Source organism: Actinia tenebrosa, unplaced genomic scaffold (assembly GCF_029948245.1).
Source record: "Actinia tenebrosa isolate PJP-AT-01 unplaced genomic scaffold, QUT_ActTen_1.0 PGA_scaffold2__45_contigs__length_23673736, whole genome shotgun sequence".
Classification (NCBI taxonomy): domain Eukaryota; kingdom Metazoa; phylum Cnidaria; class Anthozoa; order Actiniaria; family Actiniidae; genus Actinia; species Actinia tenebrosa.
The window spans coordinates 12,711,335-12,727,083 of NW_028292579.1; the positions used below are offsets into that span (position 1 = coordinate 12,711,335).

General features: G+C 36.0%; 1 protein-coding gene across 1 annotated transcript; it reads left to right on the top strand.

Annotated features, from left to right (window-relative positions):
* Positions 1 to 1,454: 1,454 nt before the first annotated feature.
* On the top strand, positions 1,455 to 13,681 carry LOC116302498 (uncharacterized). The gene is made up of 5 exons (XM_031711802.1): positions 1,455 to 1,573; positions 8,599 to 8,641; positions 10,102 to 10,433; positions 11,484 to 11,609; positions 13,098 to 13,681. Exons 2-5 carry the CDS (start codon positions 8,626 to 8,628, stop codon positions 13,233 to 13,235), a joined length of 612 nt encoding a protein of 203 aa, XP_031567662.1. The 5' UTR covers positions 1,455 to 1,573; positions 8,599 to 8,625; the 3' UTR covers positions 13,236 to 13,681.
* The last annotated feature ends 2,068 nt before the right edge of the window (positions 13,682 to 15,749 follow it).

Consider the following 15,749-nt stretch of genomic DNA (forward strand, 5'->3'; position numbering starts at 1 on the left):
AAAATTTCAGCAGCAAATATATTAGGAAAAATACTTCGATTTCAAAAATATAAAAACTTTTTATGTTTTCATTGCTTGGGTTACCTGTAATGGGTTTTTTGGGTTTAGGGACCTGGTCATTATTTGCAGGGAGGGGGGGGGGGGGGCTGGTGGAAAAGGGGGGGGGGGGGAAAACATTTTTGTGCACTAAAAAGGGGGGGGATCAAAAAATTGTGGAATAGATACTCGTAGCCTTTTTTGTTAGACACTTGTCATTTGAATTTTTATTAGGAGGGGAGGGGGGATCAATTGAGTTCTCTATGAAGGGGGGGAGGGGAAAAAAAATTAATAATGACCGGTCCTCAGCATAAGTTTCATAGGCTCTCAACTAGATAAAAATAATAAAAAAATAAAAAAATAAAAAAAAAAGAGCCCGGGTGGTCTGCATTTAGGCCTAAAGTATATAGTCAATTCAAAAAATGTTGTCGTCGAGCAACTCAAGCCTACGCGACTGGACCGAAAGGAACTATGGGTAGTAATCACTAAAGCCGAGTTGACTCCATAATTTTATCCGACTAGTTATGCCTTGTTTACAGCACGAACGTTCGTAGGCGAGCGGGAAGTGTTGAAGGAGACGTTTTTTTAATGCCTTCATATTTTCGAAATTGTGAACTGAATCATAACTACCTTGTTTTTCTTTCCCAAACCCAAAGACATGCATTTGATGGATTGTTTCTTGCCATTATTATCTTATTACTAGCGGGAACAATTTATTCAGAACGAATATTTAAACCGCTTCAGTGATTTTTACCCATATTTCTTTCGGTCCAGTCGCGTAGGCTTGAGCCGGTCGAAGACAACGTTTTTTGAATTGACTGTATATAAAGGATGTTACATGGATAGGTCATGAAGCCGGCGAAACAAGACTAAACACTTCATAGGTTTTCACATCCTATCGCAAAAAATACCTTTTGTTTTCTCTTCTTGGCTAGTTTATAGCAGAAATCTACTTTAGATATCTACTAAGAATATATTTCTTGCAAGAAAAGGGGATTTTTATAGTTATTTAGTGCGCTAACTTACCTTTTGTCACCAAAAAAACAACCAGAATCCGCCATCTTTTTTTACATTCTCGCATAGCTAAAATTCTGTAAAATGCCAGCCACAATGGCCGATTTGATCACGTGACCTCTTAGTGCAAGTCGTCTATTCATTGAATGACTTTTACTTACCAAAACATAGGGACTAAAACGGAGTGCGCAATGCATACGAATCGATCTAAAGGAGACGAATCAAAGACTTGATGTCATTGCATAATAAGTCTTATCTCTGAAACTTTTATCTCTGAGACTTTTATCTCTGAAGTCCCTTCTCGGCTTTGGTAGTCGTCACATGCGGTCTTGTGTAATTCAAGATGGGAAGCATATTAAAACTTAGTGACGTCAGTCAAACGGCTCATTACCATATGTTAGAGACTCGAGTCTACGAGTCACCTCCTGCTTCGATTCGCTTCGCTTCGAATTGTTTTCTTAGAAGAAAGGCGTCTGGATTTTCAAGAGTTTCAGCGTAAAAGATCTCAAACCTGTTCAACAAGGTAAAGTTATGCTTTTTGAATTGTTACGGCTAATTGTTAAAGACCTTTTAAATAAGTTTCAACTGTTTAAAACTGACTGTTTTACATTATTGGAATAGTCGAAAACACTAAACCATTGACATGCGGGATGGAAACAAAAAGCGCCGATAATTTATGTAATAAATCACTAAAATGTGACTGCGAAAATAACTGGATTGGACGGGAAAGATCTGTTATGTTTAGTTTTAAGAAACTTTATCAAACGTTTTATGAGTTCAATTTGCCTGTGAGGTCTTTATAAAGAAGATTTGTTTCTTGGTCATTTAATATTTGTGAACTGACACTGAAACGCAGTCGACAGGGAACAAATGTAAACACTACTGAAAAATGATAAAATATGATTTCTGCTAAGACTGTACATATGGAAAGAGTCGTAAGAATAACCGAAACGAAACTTCGAAATACATTTTCGATCTTCGATGCCGCCAACACGGTAATAATTGATACGATATACCAAACTACCAAAACATGTTTTTCCGCTTTGGCCGTCGAAAGAAAAATAAAAACTAGCTACCTTTGAACACAAGCTCAGTGGCACTCAGTGGCACTCAGTGGCACTCAGTGGCACTCAGTGGTAGAATAACACTTTCAGTTATTTTGTAACTGTTAGATCTCAAAACTACTCTTAAAATTAGATTATCAATTTGTTACTGCGTCAGTTTCTTGAAAACTGCTCATTTGCATATTAATTTTCTGTAAACTAAGTCATTAGGACTAAGGTCGGGAATAAGTTCAATACTTGCCAAAACAGATATCTGGTCTGACGGGTTAACTATTGTTGGATTTTCTGTTATTCCACCCAGACAATAACGGATATTTTAGTCAAAACCAACTAGTGGTATTTTATCAATGCTGCGTTCTGATTGGATGAGCTACTACTAGAATATAAGTTATTAGTAGCGAATATGACCTATTAGTAGCGAAAAGTGCTGGCTTTGAAAACCAAAACATTATAAAACTTAACTTTGATTCAAAACCTGTTCGCATCTCAGTATAAATTCGACAAAGACTAGTTGCATGGTTTGGCTGCTGCGATTCCCACTAGCCACAGAGGACCAACGAGACCTTCATCACAAACGAAAAAAATGAGTTTTGGTGGACGTCGATCAAAAGGGTTTTTTTCGTTTCAATCGTTTCTGTTGGTTTCTGCATCAGGACTGGAGTGAATACTCACGTGAATACGCGCAGTGGAGTAGCGCGCGAATTTCAAACGCTTGACTTGCAAAGCTATCGGTATATTAGCCTTTTCAAAAACGAGTTGGGGGAATGAATTATTACGTTTAAGGTCAATACTTCAAAGCGATCTGAAACCATTCGACTTATGAGTTTTAGATACTTATTCAAGTTTTTAAACAAGGCCCTGGTGGCAGGGTAGACCGGGTTACTAATTAATGATAAGTTAAAAGACATTAGTAATTGGTTGTGTTGTAATAGGCTGTCACTTAATATTGATAAAACAAACTTTGTCGTTTTTCATCCTCGGCAAAAAAACCCTAAACTTTCATATTAATTTACACATAAATGGTAAAAGTATTAAGGAAGTAAAAACAGTGAAGTACTTGGGTTTCTATTTAGACTCCAATCTAAATTGGAAACATCACATCCCAAGGGCGGATCCAGGGTTTTTTTGAAGGGGGGTCTCAGGGGTAAATTTTGTGGGCAAAGGAATCCCAGTCGCATTTTTACCACAAGAAGCCCATTTGAGCTCAGGAATGACAGGAGGGTCGCGACCCCCCCCCCCCCCCCCCCCCCCCCCCCCGACCCTCCCCCTGGATCCGCCCTTGCATCCATTATATAGCAGGGAAAGTTAAAAGAAGTATAGGCACTTTATTTAAAATTCGTAAATTTGTTACACCTAAAATACTTGTACAATTGTATTATTCTTTAATTTATGCTTATTTTACTTATGGTTTAATTCTCTGGGGTAATACCTATGTATCTAATTTAAATCCACTTGTTACTCTCCAGGAATGGGTAGTAAGAATTATCATTTTTTCACACTTTGATGCTCATACTAGTCCTCTATTTAAACAACTTAGTATCACTAAATGTTTGGATCTTATTTCACTTCATAATTCTTTATTTATGTATCATTATTTTAATTACAATCTTCCATCAGTCTTTAATGACTTTTTTAAGAGTGTAAAACTATACACAATCATAATAATTAAAAATGATTATTATGATCCCCCACCTGTTAAAACGAATTATGGCAAATTCAATCTTAGATAAGTAGGTGTTAAAGCTTCTCTAGATCTCGATTTAAGAAACATATAATTTCTTCTATATTAAGCACTTATACGACTCGCTTGCTTTCATTTTCATTTTTTGTTTGTTTGCTTGTTTTTCCTTTTTATTTATTGTATTAATTAAGTTTACTCTTCTTGTTATTTATTAATTTTGCGACCTTACGTTTGTCAATTTCCTCTAGATAGCTTTCTAGCTCGATTAGCTTTGCTATACCTAAAAAGCCTGTACTGTAAATGGGTTAATTATATATACACCGAATCGCTAAAACTTTGACACTTTAACAATATTTATACATATATGTGTATCCCCCTTTTTTCTATTGTCTTACCTGGATTTTCAAGGAAAGACAATAGGAAAAAGGGGATACATATATATGTATATATATCGCTAAATTGTCAAAGTTTTAGCGATCCGGTGTATATATACATATATATGTATCCCCTTTTTCCTATTGTCTTTCCTTGAAAATCCAGGTATGACAATAGAAAAAATGGGGTTACACATATATGTATATATATCTTTAAAGTGTCAAAGTTTTAGCGATTCGGTGTATATATATATATATATATATTTGTTTGAGAAGAAAAATTTTTCTTCTCAAACAAATATTCTGCTCTACTTCTATCGATGTATTGAGCACTATTTTACGGAAAATTGATTCACAGATTTCTTATATATATATATGATATCATTGTAATTGTAATTAAGTACGAATAAATCAGAGACTCTAATAAAAATCCAAAGGAGAAGTGGAAATAAGTTGCAAAGTTTCGAAAAACAGTGACAGAGCTACTAATGTACAATGAAAGCCAAATCTAGGGCAAAACGTTTATGACATGACTTTATAATAATCGGAAAAAATATCCAGTCTTAATTCCAGCAGTCCAGCAGTTCATCTAGACAGCTTGTCTCCACGCACGCAGCTTAGGATCGAATTACGTTTTGTAGTTCGGCTAGAAAAGTCGCTGAATAAAGTTTCATTTAAACGGTAAGACAGGCTAATCTTTGCTCAGAATTTCTCTCAGGATTGCTTGAGTCTTCATAGTTCCCCTGGTTAAGGTATCAGGGTACCCCTAGCGACCATTGTGCAGCATTCAACTCTTAATAGCACAAAACCTTTTAATCGAAACCTCAACAAAGTATACATTTTCTGAAAGCTTAATAAATGTAGAAACTATTCCTTTTTTCCCTTTCGTAAAATATATTTATCCTTTTACGTTAGAGCGAATTATTCAAATTTTCACCGTGGCATCTTCGCGGAGTTCGATGACAGTCGGAAACCAATGCTTATCACCTTTCCGAGATCACAAGACAACACTTGTCAAAAGTGTGTCTCCGATTTTTGATTAGTTGCCCCGTCGCTTTTTTATGCGCTCATAAAGTTATGACGCTGATATATCAGCTGTATCCGAGCCAAAATCCACGATAACTTTGGAAATAAGCAAAAAATAAAAAATCGGAGACAAATTTTTGAAGAAGAACTATATATCCAAGATGACTTCCTCAAAATTTCAGTTAAATCGGTTAAATTCCCTTTGACATCTGACTCAAAATGTACGGGTAACTGAACGCCAAATCACTTCCGAGAAAAACGCAAAAATGTTTCTGACTGAGCGGAAGCGCCTTTGTTAACACAAACCGTATTTTTTTATTACTCGCTATTAAAAATCACTATCAAAATTTTTGGGGGGGGGAAATCGAAGAATATCATATATTTTATCGCAAAATTTAAAAATTGATACTTTTGAGCAATTTTGGGGTACCATGATACCTTAATCTATGTCTCGAAATTGATAAATATTTTCAAAAAGAAAATTTTCATTTACGAATGAGCTGGAAGTTGAAATACGATCGATCTCAAACGAAGGTAAAAAATGCACGCGTTTTAGAAATTTATGTACCTGATCAGTTCTTGCTTTTTCTCTTTATTGTTGGCAAAAATACTCTCGATTAATCAAAGATAAGGACACGTTTTAATCGTAGCAGGAGAGTCAAGCTCATGGGATCAATATTTTGATCGATTCGAGCTGATTTTTGTTCGAAAAAGCAAGAACTGATAGTTTTTAACACTTTTTCGCCGTCACTCGATAAAAATTCACAAAGAATGTATGGTACTTGGTAACCGCGCCTTTTAGTCTTTTGCCTACTCGTCAAAATGGTGGCCAAAACCGTCATAATATCTATTGATCAGGCACGTAGTTCTTTAACATGAATAGTTTATCCCTTAGAAAACTTCGACTACAGAAAATACTGCTTTGAATAGCTGAATTAAGGCATGGATAGTTACCCAAAATAATCTATTAGCCATGAAGTTTGAAGATTCTTAGAAATCATGCCGATACACGCTGCAATTTTTTCTCGCGCTGGCAAAGAAATTTCACATTTTTGGTGCAGCGAAAAATTGCAATGTCTACCAAATCAAAGAGGTTCGAAATAAACTTCTGGGTAAAAATCGGTATTAAATCCTGATTGGCTAGTCTGAATAGGATTATTGCATTGTGAGTAAACATGGGTGATAGACGCTGCAATTTTTTTAGTTTTCGCTATTTTTAGGCGTGTAATTCCGAAAATGCTGCAGAGAAAAGTGCAAACTTTTTGATTTTCTGCAACAGTTTTTGCGTTGCGAGATATCGTTGCCGTTAAAGTCGCGGGGCATGATACACGCTGAAATTGTTGGCAATGTAACGGAAAAATTGAGAAAGAAAATTGCAGCGACCGATAATTCCGATGTGGTATTCTTCTTTTAATGAAAAAAATATCTTAGAAACTCAAAGTGAAAATGAATTCAAATGGTTTCCGATCGAAGAAACAATGAAGTGTTGCTGAACTTAAACGTAAGTCAGCGAGTTTTCCAGTAGTTTTTGCTGCCCTAAAAAGAAGCCAACTACATAAGACAAAACAAGTACATACATTCCTCCATAGGTTTCAGTAACTTTACTCCGAAATATACTCTTCATTCAGTGAAAAAATAGTTGAAACATGCTTGCCATCCTGCTATTAATCTTTGTAAACAAACACACACGTCCCCAGTAACAATCCCAGAAACTCTTGCGAGGCAATACTCGACCCATTCCCCTACTCGTTTTTGGAAAAAAACAATCGGGAAAGATCTATAGGTCGATCTTTGTTTACGTTTTTTTCCTCATTAGCATAACAAAGTTCAAGCTACAAGCAAACCGATTCCAGAAATCGAAAGAGAATGTCTTATTATAATTTGAGAGTAATTTGTTCATTATTTTGGGAGTAAAAGTTTTTTTTAAAAACACGAAAAATATGTATGGTTGTGTGGCAACTCTTGCCGCACGACCATACATTTCTTTGTAAGCCATACCGCGTGTCTTCAAGATCAGGTAAATTAATTAAATAAATAATCTATAGACATTTTTAATTAGAAACCCCTTTGATTGACGTCCACCAAAACTATAAATTACAAAGAAATGTATGGTTGTGTGGCAAGTCTTGCCGCACGACCAAACATTTCTTTGTAAATCATACCGTTTTCAAAAAAAAATTTACTCCCAAAATATTAGAATGTTTTAATGCTGAAGGAAAAAACGTAAACAAAGATCGGCCTATTGACTATGATCGGAGTGTCTTCAAGATCATCTGATAGCTTTGTAGTCAACTGTTTGAATTTCTGAGTTGGAATTTATAGACATTTTTAATTAGAAACCCCTTTCATTGAAAGCGGTATGATTTACAAACAAATGTATGGTCGTGTGGCAAAACTTTTCTTTGACATTTCTTTATAATTCATAGTATAGTGTTTTCAAAAAACTTTTACTCACAAAATAATGAACAAATTACTCTCAAATTTTCAGTAGTTATTAAATAAGACATTCTCTTTCGATTTCTGGAGTCGGTTTGCTTGTAGCTTGAATTTTTTATGCTAATGAGGAAAAAACTGTAAACAAAGATCGGCCTATTGACTATGATCGGAGTGTCTTCAAGATCAGGTAAATTAATCACTGATAGCTTTGCATTCAAGTGTTTGAATTTCTGAGTCAGAATCTATAGACATTTTTAATTAGAAACCCCTTTGATTGATGTCCACCAAAAGTTAATTTTTCATTTGTGATTCAGGTCCCAGTTGGTCGCGCAGGTGACTGGGAATTGTAGTAAAACAATCTTTCCTCCGGCTCTCAAAGTTCCATGAAAATCTATCGATTTTTGAGCGAGCAGGAGGACAATATTGTGAATAACCATGCCACTGTGACAGCAAACACGAATCAAAAATAATATTTCGAATTCGCCGTTAAAAGCCTAAATGTTTTCAAGTTTCATATTCCAATGACTGTTCACAGTGTAATTATCAATTGCAGTAATTGAACCGACAATTATTGATTTTAAACGAATCTACACAGAGGCAATGTCAAAAGTATTCAACAGAGACTGTGCACCTTCACGGGATGACAGCTTTCTCATGTAAATCAGATTAGACCAGATTCAATTGTTCCTGCCTCCTGTCATGACTGCCATCAAGTGATGGTGCAAAGCCTTTATAGAAATATATAAATGAGAGGGAGAATTGTGAGGGTGCTCTCTTACTCTCCCTCCTCCTCCCTCTCTCCAATCCCCTCTAATTCTCTCTTCCCAGTCCCCCTATCCTCTCTCCTCTTTAAAGCGCCCCTACGCAGGCTAATCGCCTGTTGGCTTTAACCAAATTAATGTAACTATAAAGGTCTCGCTGATGGTATTTATGCGGAAAATGTTAAACGCTGCTGATTTTTTTTTAGAATTAAGCTGTAAAGTTAATTTCAGCAATGGAAGAAAAACAGGGTAAGAGGAACTATCAGTTAAATAATTGGCCAGCCAATAATTTTTTGAATTTTTTTTCACAACATGTTTATGCATGTACACACACATATATCACCGCATGAAGCGTAGCGCATTCCAAACGGATATTAGCCACATTCATAGTCAACATGACTTACATCACCACAGAAGTTGTTTTTAGAATATTTTGAAGCATTTATACTGGCACTGAGGCGTCTTAATCTTAAGAAGTTTACTTTGAAAGCATTCTTCTAAATAAAGCCTCGTTTTCTAGATCTCGCTTGTTGTTTTCCAACAAAAATTGAAAAAAAGATTGAGCATGGTAACAAGCACTGTGATTGGCCAATCCTTACAGTAATGCTTGCGATTTCGCATTGTTAATGCACACTCGATTTCAATTTGATCTCAAAACTCGATCTCAAATTGATCATTAATAAGAAGAATGAAACTACTGGCTTTATACGATATATACACCTATTTCGAAGATCATTGTCGCACCAAGAGCCTCAAGTAACAAGCCAAGGCTCCCGCAGAGAACGTCGGTACTTTTAAATATAATTTATTTATTCATTGTTCATGTAAGTTGCTATAGCTCTACACTAATTATCATCTCAAGCAGCCTTGCTTGGATCAATTTGTGAAGTCAATAAATGAAAATGCACTATGAATAAACTAATTACAGCTAAAAGTACCGGCATTCTCTGTGGTCTTGGCTTGTTGCTTGCGGCTTTTGGTGCGACAACGATTTCTGAAATAGGTGTATATCATGACCTCGTACGTGCACAAGGCAGAAACGTGTCCCTACAAATCATGATGAATTAGTAGTATACCTTTTTTTCCAAATGCTCGAAAGTAGTATGTCTCTTTCGTGCCTTCCTATGAGGACAGGGGCCGGTAGCTATTATGCTGTTATTTCTCAACTGACACGGTTTTCACAAGGCATTATTTTTGTTAACCCTCATTATAAATGCGAGGTCAATATATAGTTAGTTATTAACCCGTTAAATAGAGAGTTTTAGATTTACGTTCACGGCAAACGTGAAACGTCAGTTGACCATTTAAAAATTATTCTAAATAGCTTAAAAAGAATCGCAAAAAAGTCCAAATAGCAGATAAACAAAAGAATATTTGTTTTTGGTGAGAAGGTTTGTAAAAGGTAAAGTAAAATACAGGAAAACGATGAAAACGTGGTCACGTTTGCCGTTTGCTGGGAGAAAAAAAGTCAATCTAAAACTCTCTAATAACTATATATAGACCTCGCATTTACAATGAGCAACATTTGATAGAAAACCTTCTAAATTGATAAATAAAATAGTTAATTACCTCGAACGTCGGCCTCCGTTCTCGGTAATTAACTCTTACTCATTAAAACCATCAAGATAAAATAGATGCTCTCTGTAAAAATATGGCATATACTTAATTTATCTCACTATTATCCTGTATTATTTATTCCATGAAAAAAGCTCAAGCCGCTCAACTTCCACCTGCATATACTGAGCAGCCGGGTTATCCACAAAATCCTCCACCACAGCAAGGATATCAACCACAACCGGGTGGTTATGCACCACAAGGACAGCAGGGTTATGCACCACAAGGACAGCAGGGTTATGCACCACAAGGACAGCAGGGTTATCCACCACAAGGACAACAGGGTTATGCACCACAAGGACAGCCGGGTTATCCACCACAAGGGTATCCACCACCGGCCCAACCTGCATATCCATATCAGACACCATATCAGCCACCACCTCAACCTGTCATGACTTCATCTGTTAGCAATAACGTGACAATTGTGGTAAGTGAAGTTTCAAGTTTTGATTTTGATTTTTGCTAACAGGAACATTAATTTTAAGGCAGTGCGCTTGTGCTGCGCTTTCGTGCGCTGTTTTCAAATATTCCAAAATGTTGTCCACAATTGTGAATACTAAGAATTTGATGCTTTTGCGTCCCAAGTCAGTTTCTTTTTTTAAAGTAAAACCCTAAAGCACAGTCTGTCTCGTTTGAATCGGTTCTGCACCGAGACGAAGCTCTAAAAGCGTGAACTAAAAACTAGATACCCATCATGTCCAACCAAAGTCAAAGCAAATCCAGATAAGTGGTTTCCGATTCCATAAAGTAACCCAATTTTGTCAAAGCAGCTCAAATTGCTCCAATTGCACTTCTAAAAGAAGCGAAAGTTAACTATAAGGATTTGAAATAGATAATATCAAGATACTTTGAAAGAACGAGTCACCAAAGCATATAAGGTATACTATACGATGCCAGTTGAGGGGCGCTATTTTTTTTTTTTTTTTTTTTTCTCGGGGTAACGCTAACAAGTTGTGTGTGTTCACTTCGCGCTCAAATATGTGGATATAAACTATCGTATATATCGTATAACTATTTGTCTTCTTCTGCATTTCTTCAAAGTTTTACTTTGTTCCTAGCAAAAACTTTCAGTATACACCAGGGCCCGGTTGTACGAAGGGTGGATAGCGCTATCCGGCAGCTAAATCTTATTCAGAGGATAAACTTATTGTGGATAACAGCATCAACTTATCCACTGGATAACGATTTATGCCGCGCCGGATTGCACTGATTCAAGCTTAATACAACCGGGCCCAGAGGAAACACTTTCCCATCTAACCACATCTATTGTTTTCGCTCGAAAATTAAATATTTGACAGGTTTATGACTAGAGGAGCTACTGAGTATAAGCAAACGAGCACCGTTCCCCCTAATTTTATTGCTGATTTCTTATGTCCTACTCAAAGACTACTCCTATGGCAATGAATATTTTCAATTGTGTTTCACCTTGTTTTTGTATCATAAATGTTATTACTATAATTTTTTGATATTTTTTTAGCAAGCCAATGCTCCACAAGTAGTTGTGGCTCAAGTTTATCCTTATGATCATTGTGGACTGGCATGGTTTGCATGTTTGTGCTGTTTCTGGCCTCTTGGAATCGTTGCCCTCATCAACGCTAATAATGTAAGAGTATATCTGACACTATGTAAAGTTATGTTTTTTTGTATTTATTTATAATCAGTTCGTGAACTGCTGAGCATACATTTAACGAATTATTCAGTTTTGAACCTCACTTTTAAATTACTTTCTGCTACTTACCACATTCAGCTAATCAATTCAAGTACACACTGCTCTTCCCCTACCACAGACACAACCAACGGATATAGACCCTGTGTGGACATTAGCAATAATATTAAGGAGGGAATTACCTATTTACCAAATCTAGACTCCGCTAGCGCTCAGTTGTTGCGAAGGAAAACGGAAATGTTTGTTAAGAATAACTTTTAATGATTCAACGTAAAGCAGCAGATCGTTTTGCAAATCGTTGTGTTCTATAGCATGTGCTACAGCGATGGCCATTGCACATGCGCGGAAATACAAAATACGAAATAATCCAATCCTATTTATCTTATGACTGAGCATGCGCAGCTTTGAGAACGTAGGATAAGTAGGATACGTTGTAATCGATTCAGTAGTGGGGGCATTGAGTTGTCCCTGAGGGAGACGAGACATTGTCTTCTAAATTCCCCTCATGCATAGAACATGAGGGAAATTTAGAAGAAAAAGAAGTCCTTTGTCTTTTACTAAATTTCCCTACACTTAATATATGCGACAGGGAAATTTAGTAAAAGACAAGGGATTTCTTTGTCTTCTAAGTTTCCCTCATGTTCTATGCATGAGGGAAATTCGGGTTTGTAAAGCCCTCGGAAGAGACACGTCCTCGGAAGACAAAAGAATCCGAGCTGACGAAGGTATTGCGCTAGATAATTGACTAAAGCATTAGCATTATGAAAGTATTACCACCTCTATTAGATAACATTAGCGCTGAAAGACCCTCGTATGATCTTGGCGAGCCATTGCAACTAGAGAGTTATGATGATAGTGCGGCACTCGAACCATAAACACTTAGAGGCTTTTTTTGGCATTTTTCATGTTCAGTGCTCTCCGTAGAAACTAAGGGATCAAGATTTTTTTAGGCGCCATCGATTCATAGCAGGCGGAAATTCTTGAATGTTTTTTTTTAGATTCTGATGTTATGCAAAACTGGGGCACAAAGTTCAAAAGCCATTCAATGATTTACAGAAACTGTAATTGAAAACACAAATATCTTTCATTGGCGTATCGTTCAATTCAGGTAGCTCGTATTCAAAAATAATTGATACACTTTATATTAGACATTTTTACTATGATTTTTAAAAACTTTTATATTACTACACAACAACAACGCAAGAGCACACGTGGTAAAATGTTGTTATGAATCTGGTTTCTGATTATTGGATGATTCAAAACTTTGAAAATTGAAATTTCGAAAAACCTCGAAGTGTTTATGATTCAAGTGCCCGTACTGCAAAAAACATTAATTACACATTTGTGCATTATATTCGCACTAAGGTCTTTTACTACACTTGATAGATAACCATTTTTGATGTTATCTAATCATTAACGTTTTAGGCACGTGATGCCATTAACCGTGATGACATTGGGAATGCCAATTATTACAGCATGATGGCCAGGAAGTATGCCAACTGGTCCATTGGAGTTGGCATTATTATGATCGTCGTAATCATTATCATTAGTGTTATTGCTTAATCGTCATGTGTTCAGCGAGTGAATTAGATGGTCTTCACTGACAGGCCTCTCAAGATCTTCAGCATGTCTTAACTTGATTTAGATTAGATGAGTTTATGAGTTTAACTAGCTGAGGTTTCCTTATCTGTTCTCGGAAAAAATTACCTCACGATAGGGGGATCGCGAAGCAAAACGAATTCCAATACTGTTTTATATTGAAGGCGTTGGAAGTACCTAGCCGCCAATATAAACCCGTTTTGGCGACTGAAAATCGCAACAATTTTAAGAACTACAATTATCTTTCTAGGTGTGGGCATGGTTCATAATAAAACCTCTCACGTAGCAAAACTATGAAACTGACACGAGTGCTCGTTAATCTGTTGTTGTTAGAATGGAAATTATATTGCGCATTATATAAACCATGAAAGAGAGAATAAATGTTACACTCAAATGTTTACGATTACAAAGTGTCCTTGTTGTCATGGTATGTTTGGACCCTTGCTGTTACGTGTCTCGCTCAAAGGAGAAAAAACTGATTACTTTTCCTAGACTTTGTCGAACTGTGTTATCAAAATATTTCACTCGCGGGAACAATAAGTATTTATTCATTTTTGACATTAATTTAAATATTATTAGGCACTATAATCAAAGCAGAAAAGCATTTAGGCATGTGTCCGCTTTCAGCGGAGGGATACAGCAGATTCCTGGAAGATTGAAAGTGTGTGGATTGTAGCCGGTAGCTTTAGGCCAAAATTTGACGTTTGGTTGTCATTCATGACAATAGACATTTTCTCAAGGTTGAGTGCGCATCGGCAAATTTAAGGGACTTGACGGGCCACGATACCAGAATACGAGTATTATATCATGCATTGCTATGATTCGATAAGAAATCATAAAATCGATTATTCTCCTCTTTAAATATAAAACTAGCTTCTCGATTTTATTAAGCTTGCGTTTTTCAATTATGTTGGCCGTCAAGTTGGATGCGCACGCAGCCTTGAGAAAACTGTCTATTACATGCAAATAAATAAATTGGTTTATTAACCTCTCATTTAACATTACTCATATGCAAGATGATCGTGCACATGTTTCTTGTAAGATTTATAGTATATGACATAAAACATGTCGTTTTGTCGAACTCGTGTTTGTATACCAAACATCATGCATACAAAGACAATTAAACTTATAATGAAAGCCACAGACATATTCTCAATGCCAAGAACTTGAACTATCCTTTCACTTTGGACAAAAAATGAATAAAAAAAATTACAATATAATGTACACTTCCTTAATTATAATGTATTTCAAGACCAGTTTCGCAACTAGTACTCTTCGTTGTTTAAGCGTTCCTCTTTCAGTTTTGATATTATAAGCTTGTTAAACCATTCGTTCGCTTCATTACCATCTTTTGCCGTGCTCACTCGTCAAAACCTACCTACATAATCGGGTAACGAATATAAATTAATTGATGTATGGTATATAAGTTATATTTTGATAAGGAGTAATCAGAGATCATTTATGATTTTTAGTTTTCTTCATTTTCAAAACTTGTGTGTTGGTCGAAGAAACTTTTTTCTTGCTCATGTCAGCAACGTTTTCGTGGTTTAGTCATATAAAACAACTTTAACATTACTATATACTAAGATTGTACACTCGACGAAATAATGGATTTGGTCATCATATGTCCGCTTGGCAAATGTTGGGCAAATATGGTGCTCTATATTTGCCCATACATTTGCCTATGCAGGCAAAGGTCGGGGTAAATTTCTAATAAATTTGCCATTGCTTTGCCATACATCTGAACACATGGGTAAATATGTTATATATTTGCCCTTAGTTTAGACGCATTTACCCAGTGGGGATATATGATAACCGTTTTTGCCCTATATTTGCCCTATTGTCAAATGAAGGGCACATATGAAATCAACTTTGCACTAGGCTTTGCCCCATATTTACCTGGGGAGCAAATACAATACCCCAAACTGAGTATATCCGATGTGAGGTTTCCGTTTCAATTTATTGCAATCAAAACTTTTCAAAACAACTCAATAATTTTTCAACTGAATTATGATGGATGTTGGCTTGTTTTTACGACTTACGAGGGGGGAGTGCATGCAGGTCCATCTCAGTCATATGTGTCAATTTTTTCTCCTAACGCATGACATCAATGTTGCGACCACATTAATTCAATCATTGTTTTGCTTTGATGTCATGAAAGTGAGGTTATATGCGTTGATACACACAGGAAAAAACGCGGACGATGTATTTTTAATATGCGTAAGTCGTACATGCGTTTTTTCCAGTGACAATAAGAAAACTCATTAACCCATTAACCTCAGCTGCATTTCAAACCGCTAACATCTGTAATATTATTTGAAGCATCAATTTTGTTTAGTCTAAACATATGAATTCATCTTTTTTATTGGCAATATATGCAATTTCATTCATAATTATTTTAATTCATCTAATTTTAAACTCATCAAAGAATTCATTCAATTTTCATTTTGACTATCTAGTTACTGATGCACAGTTCAA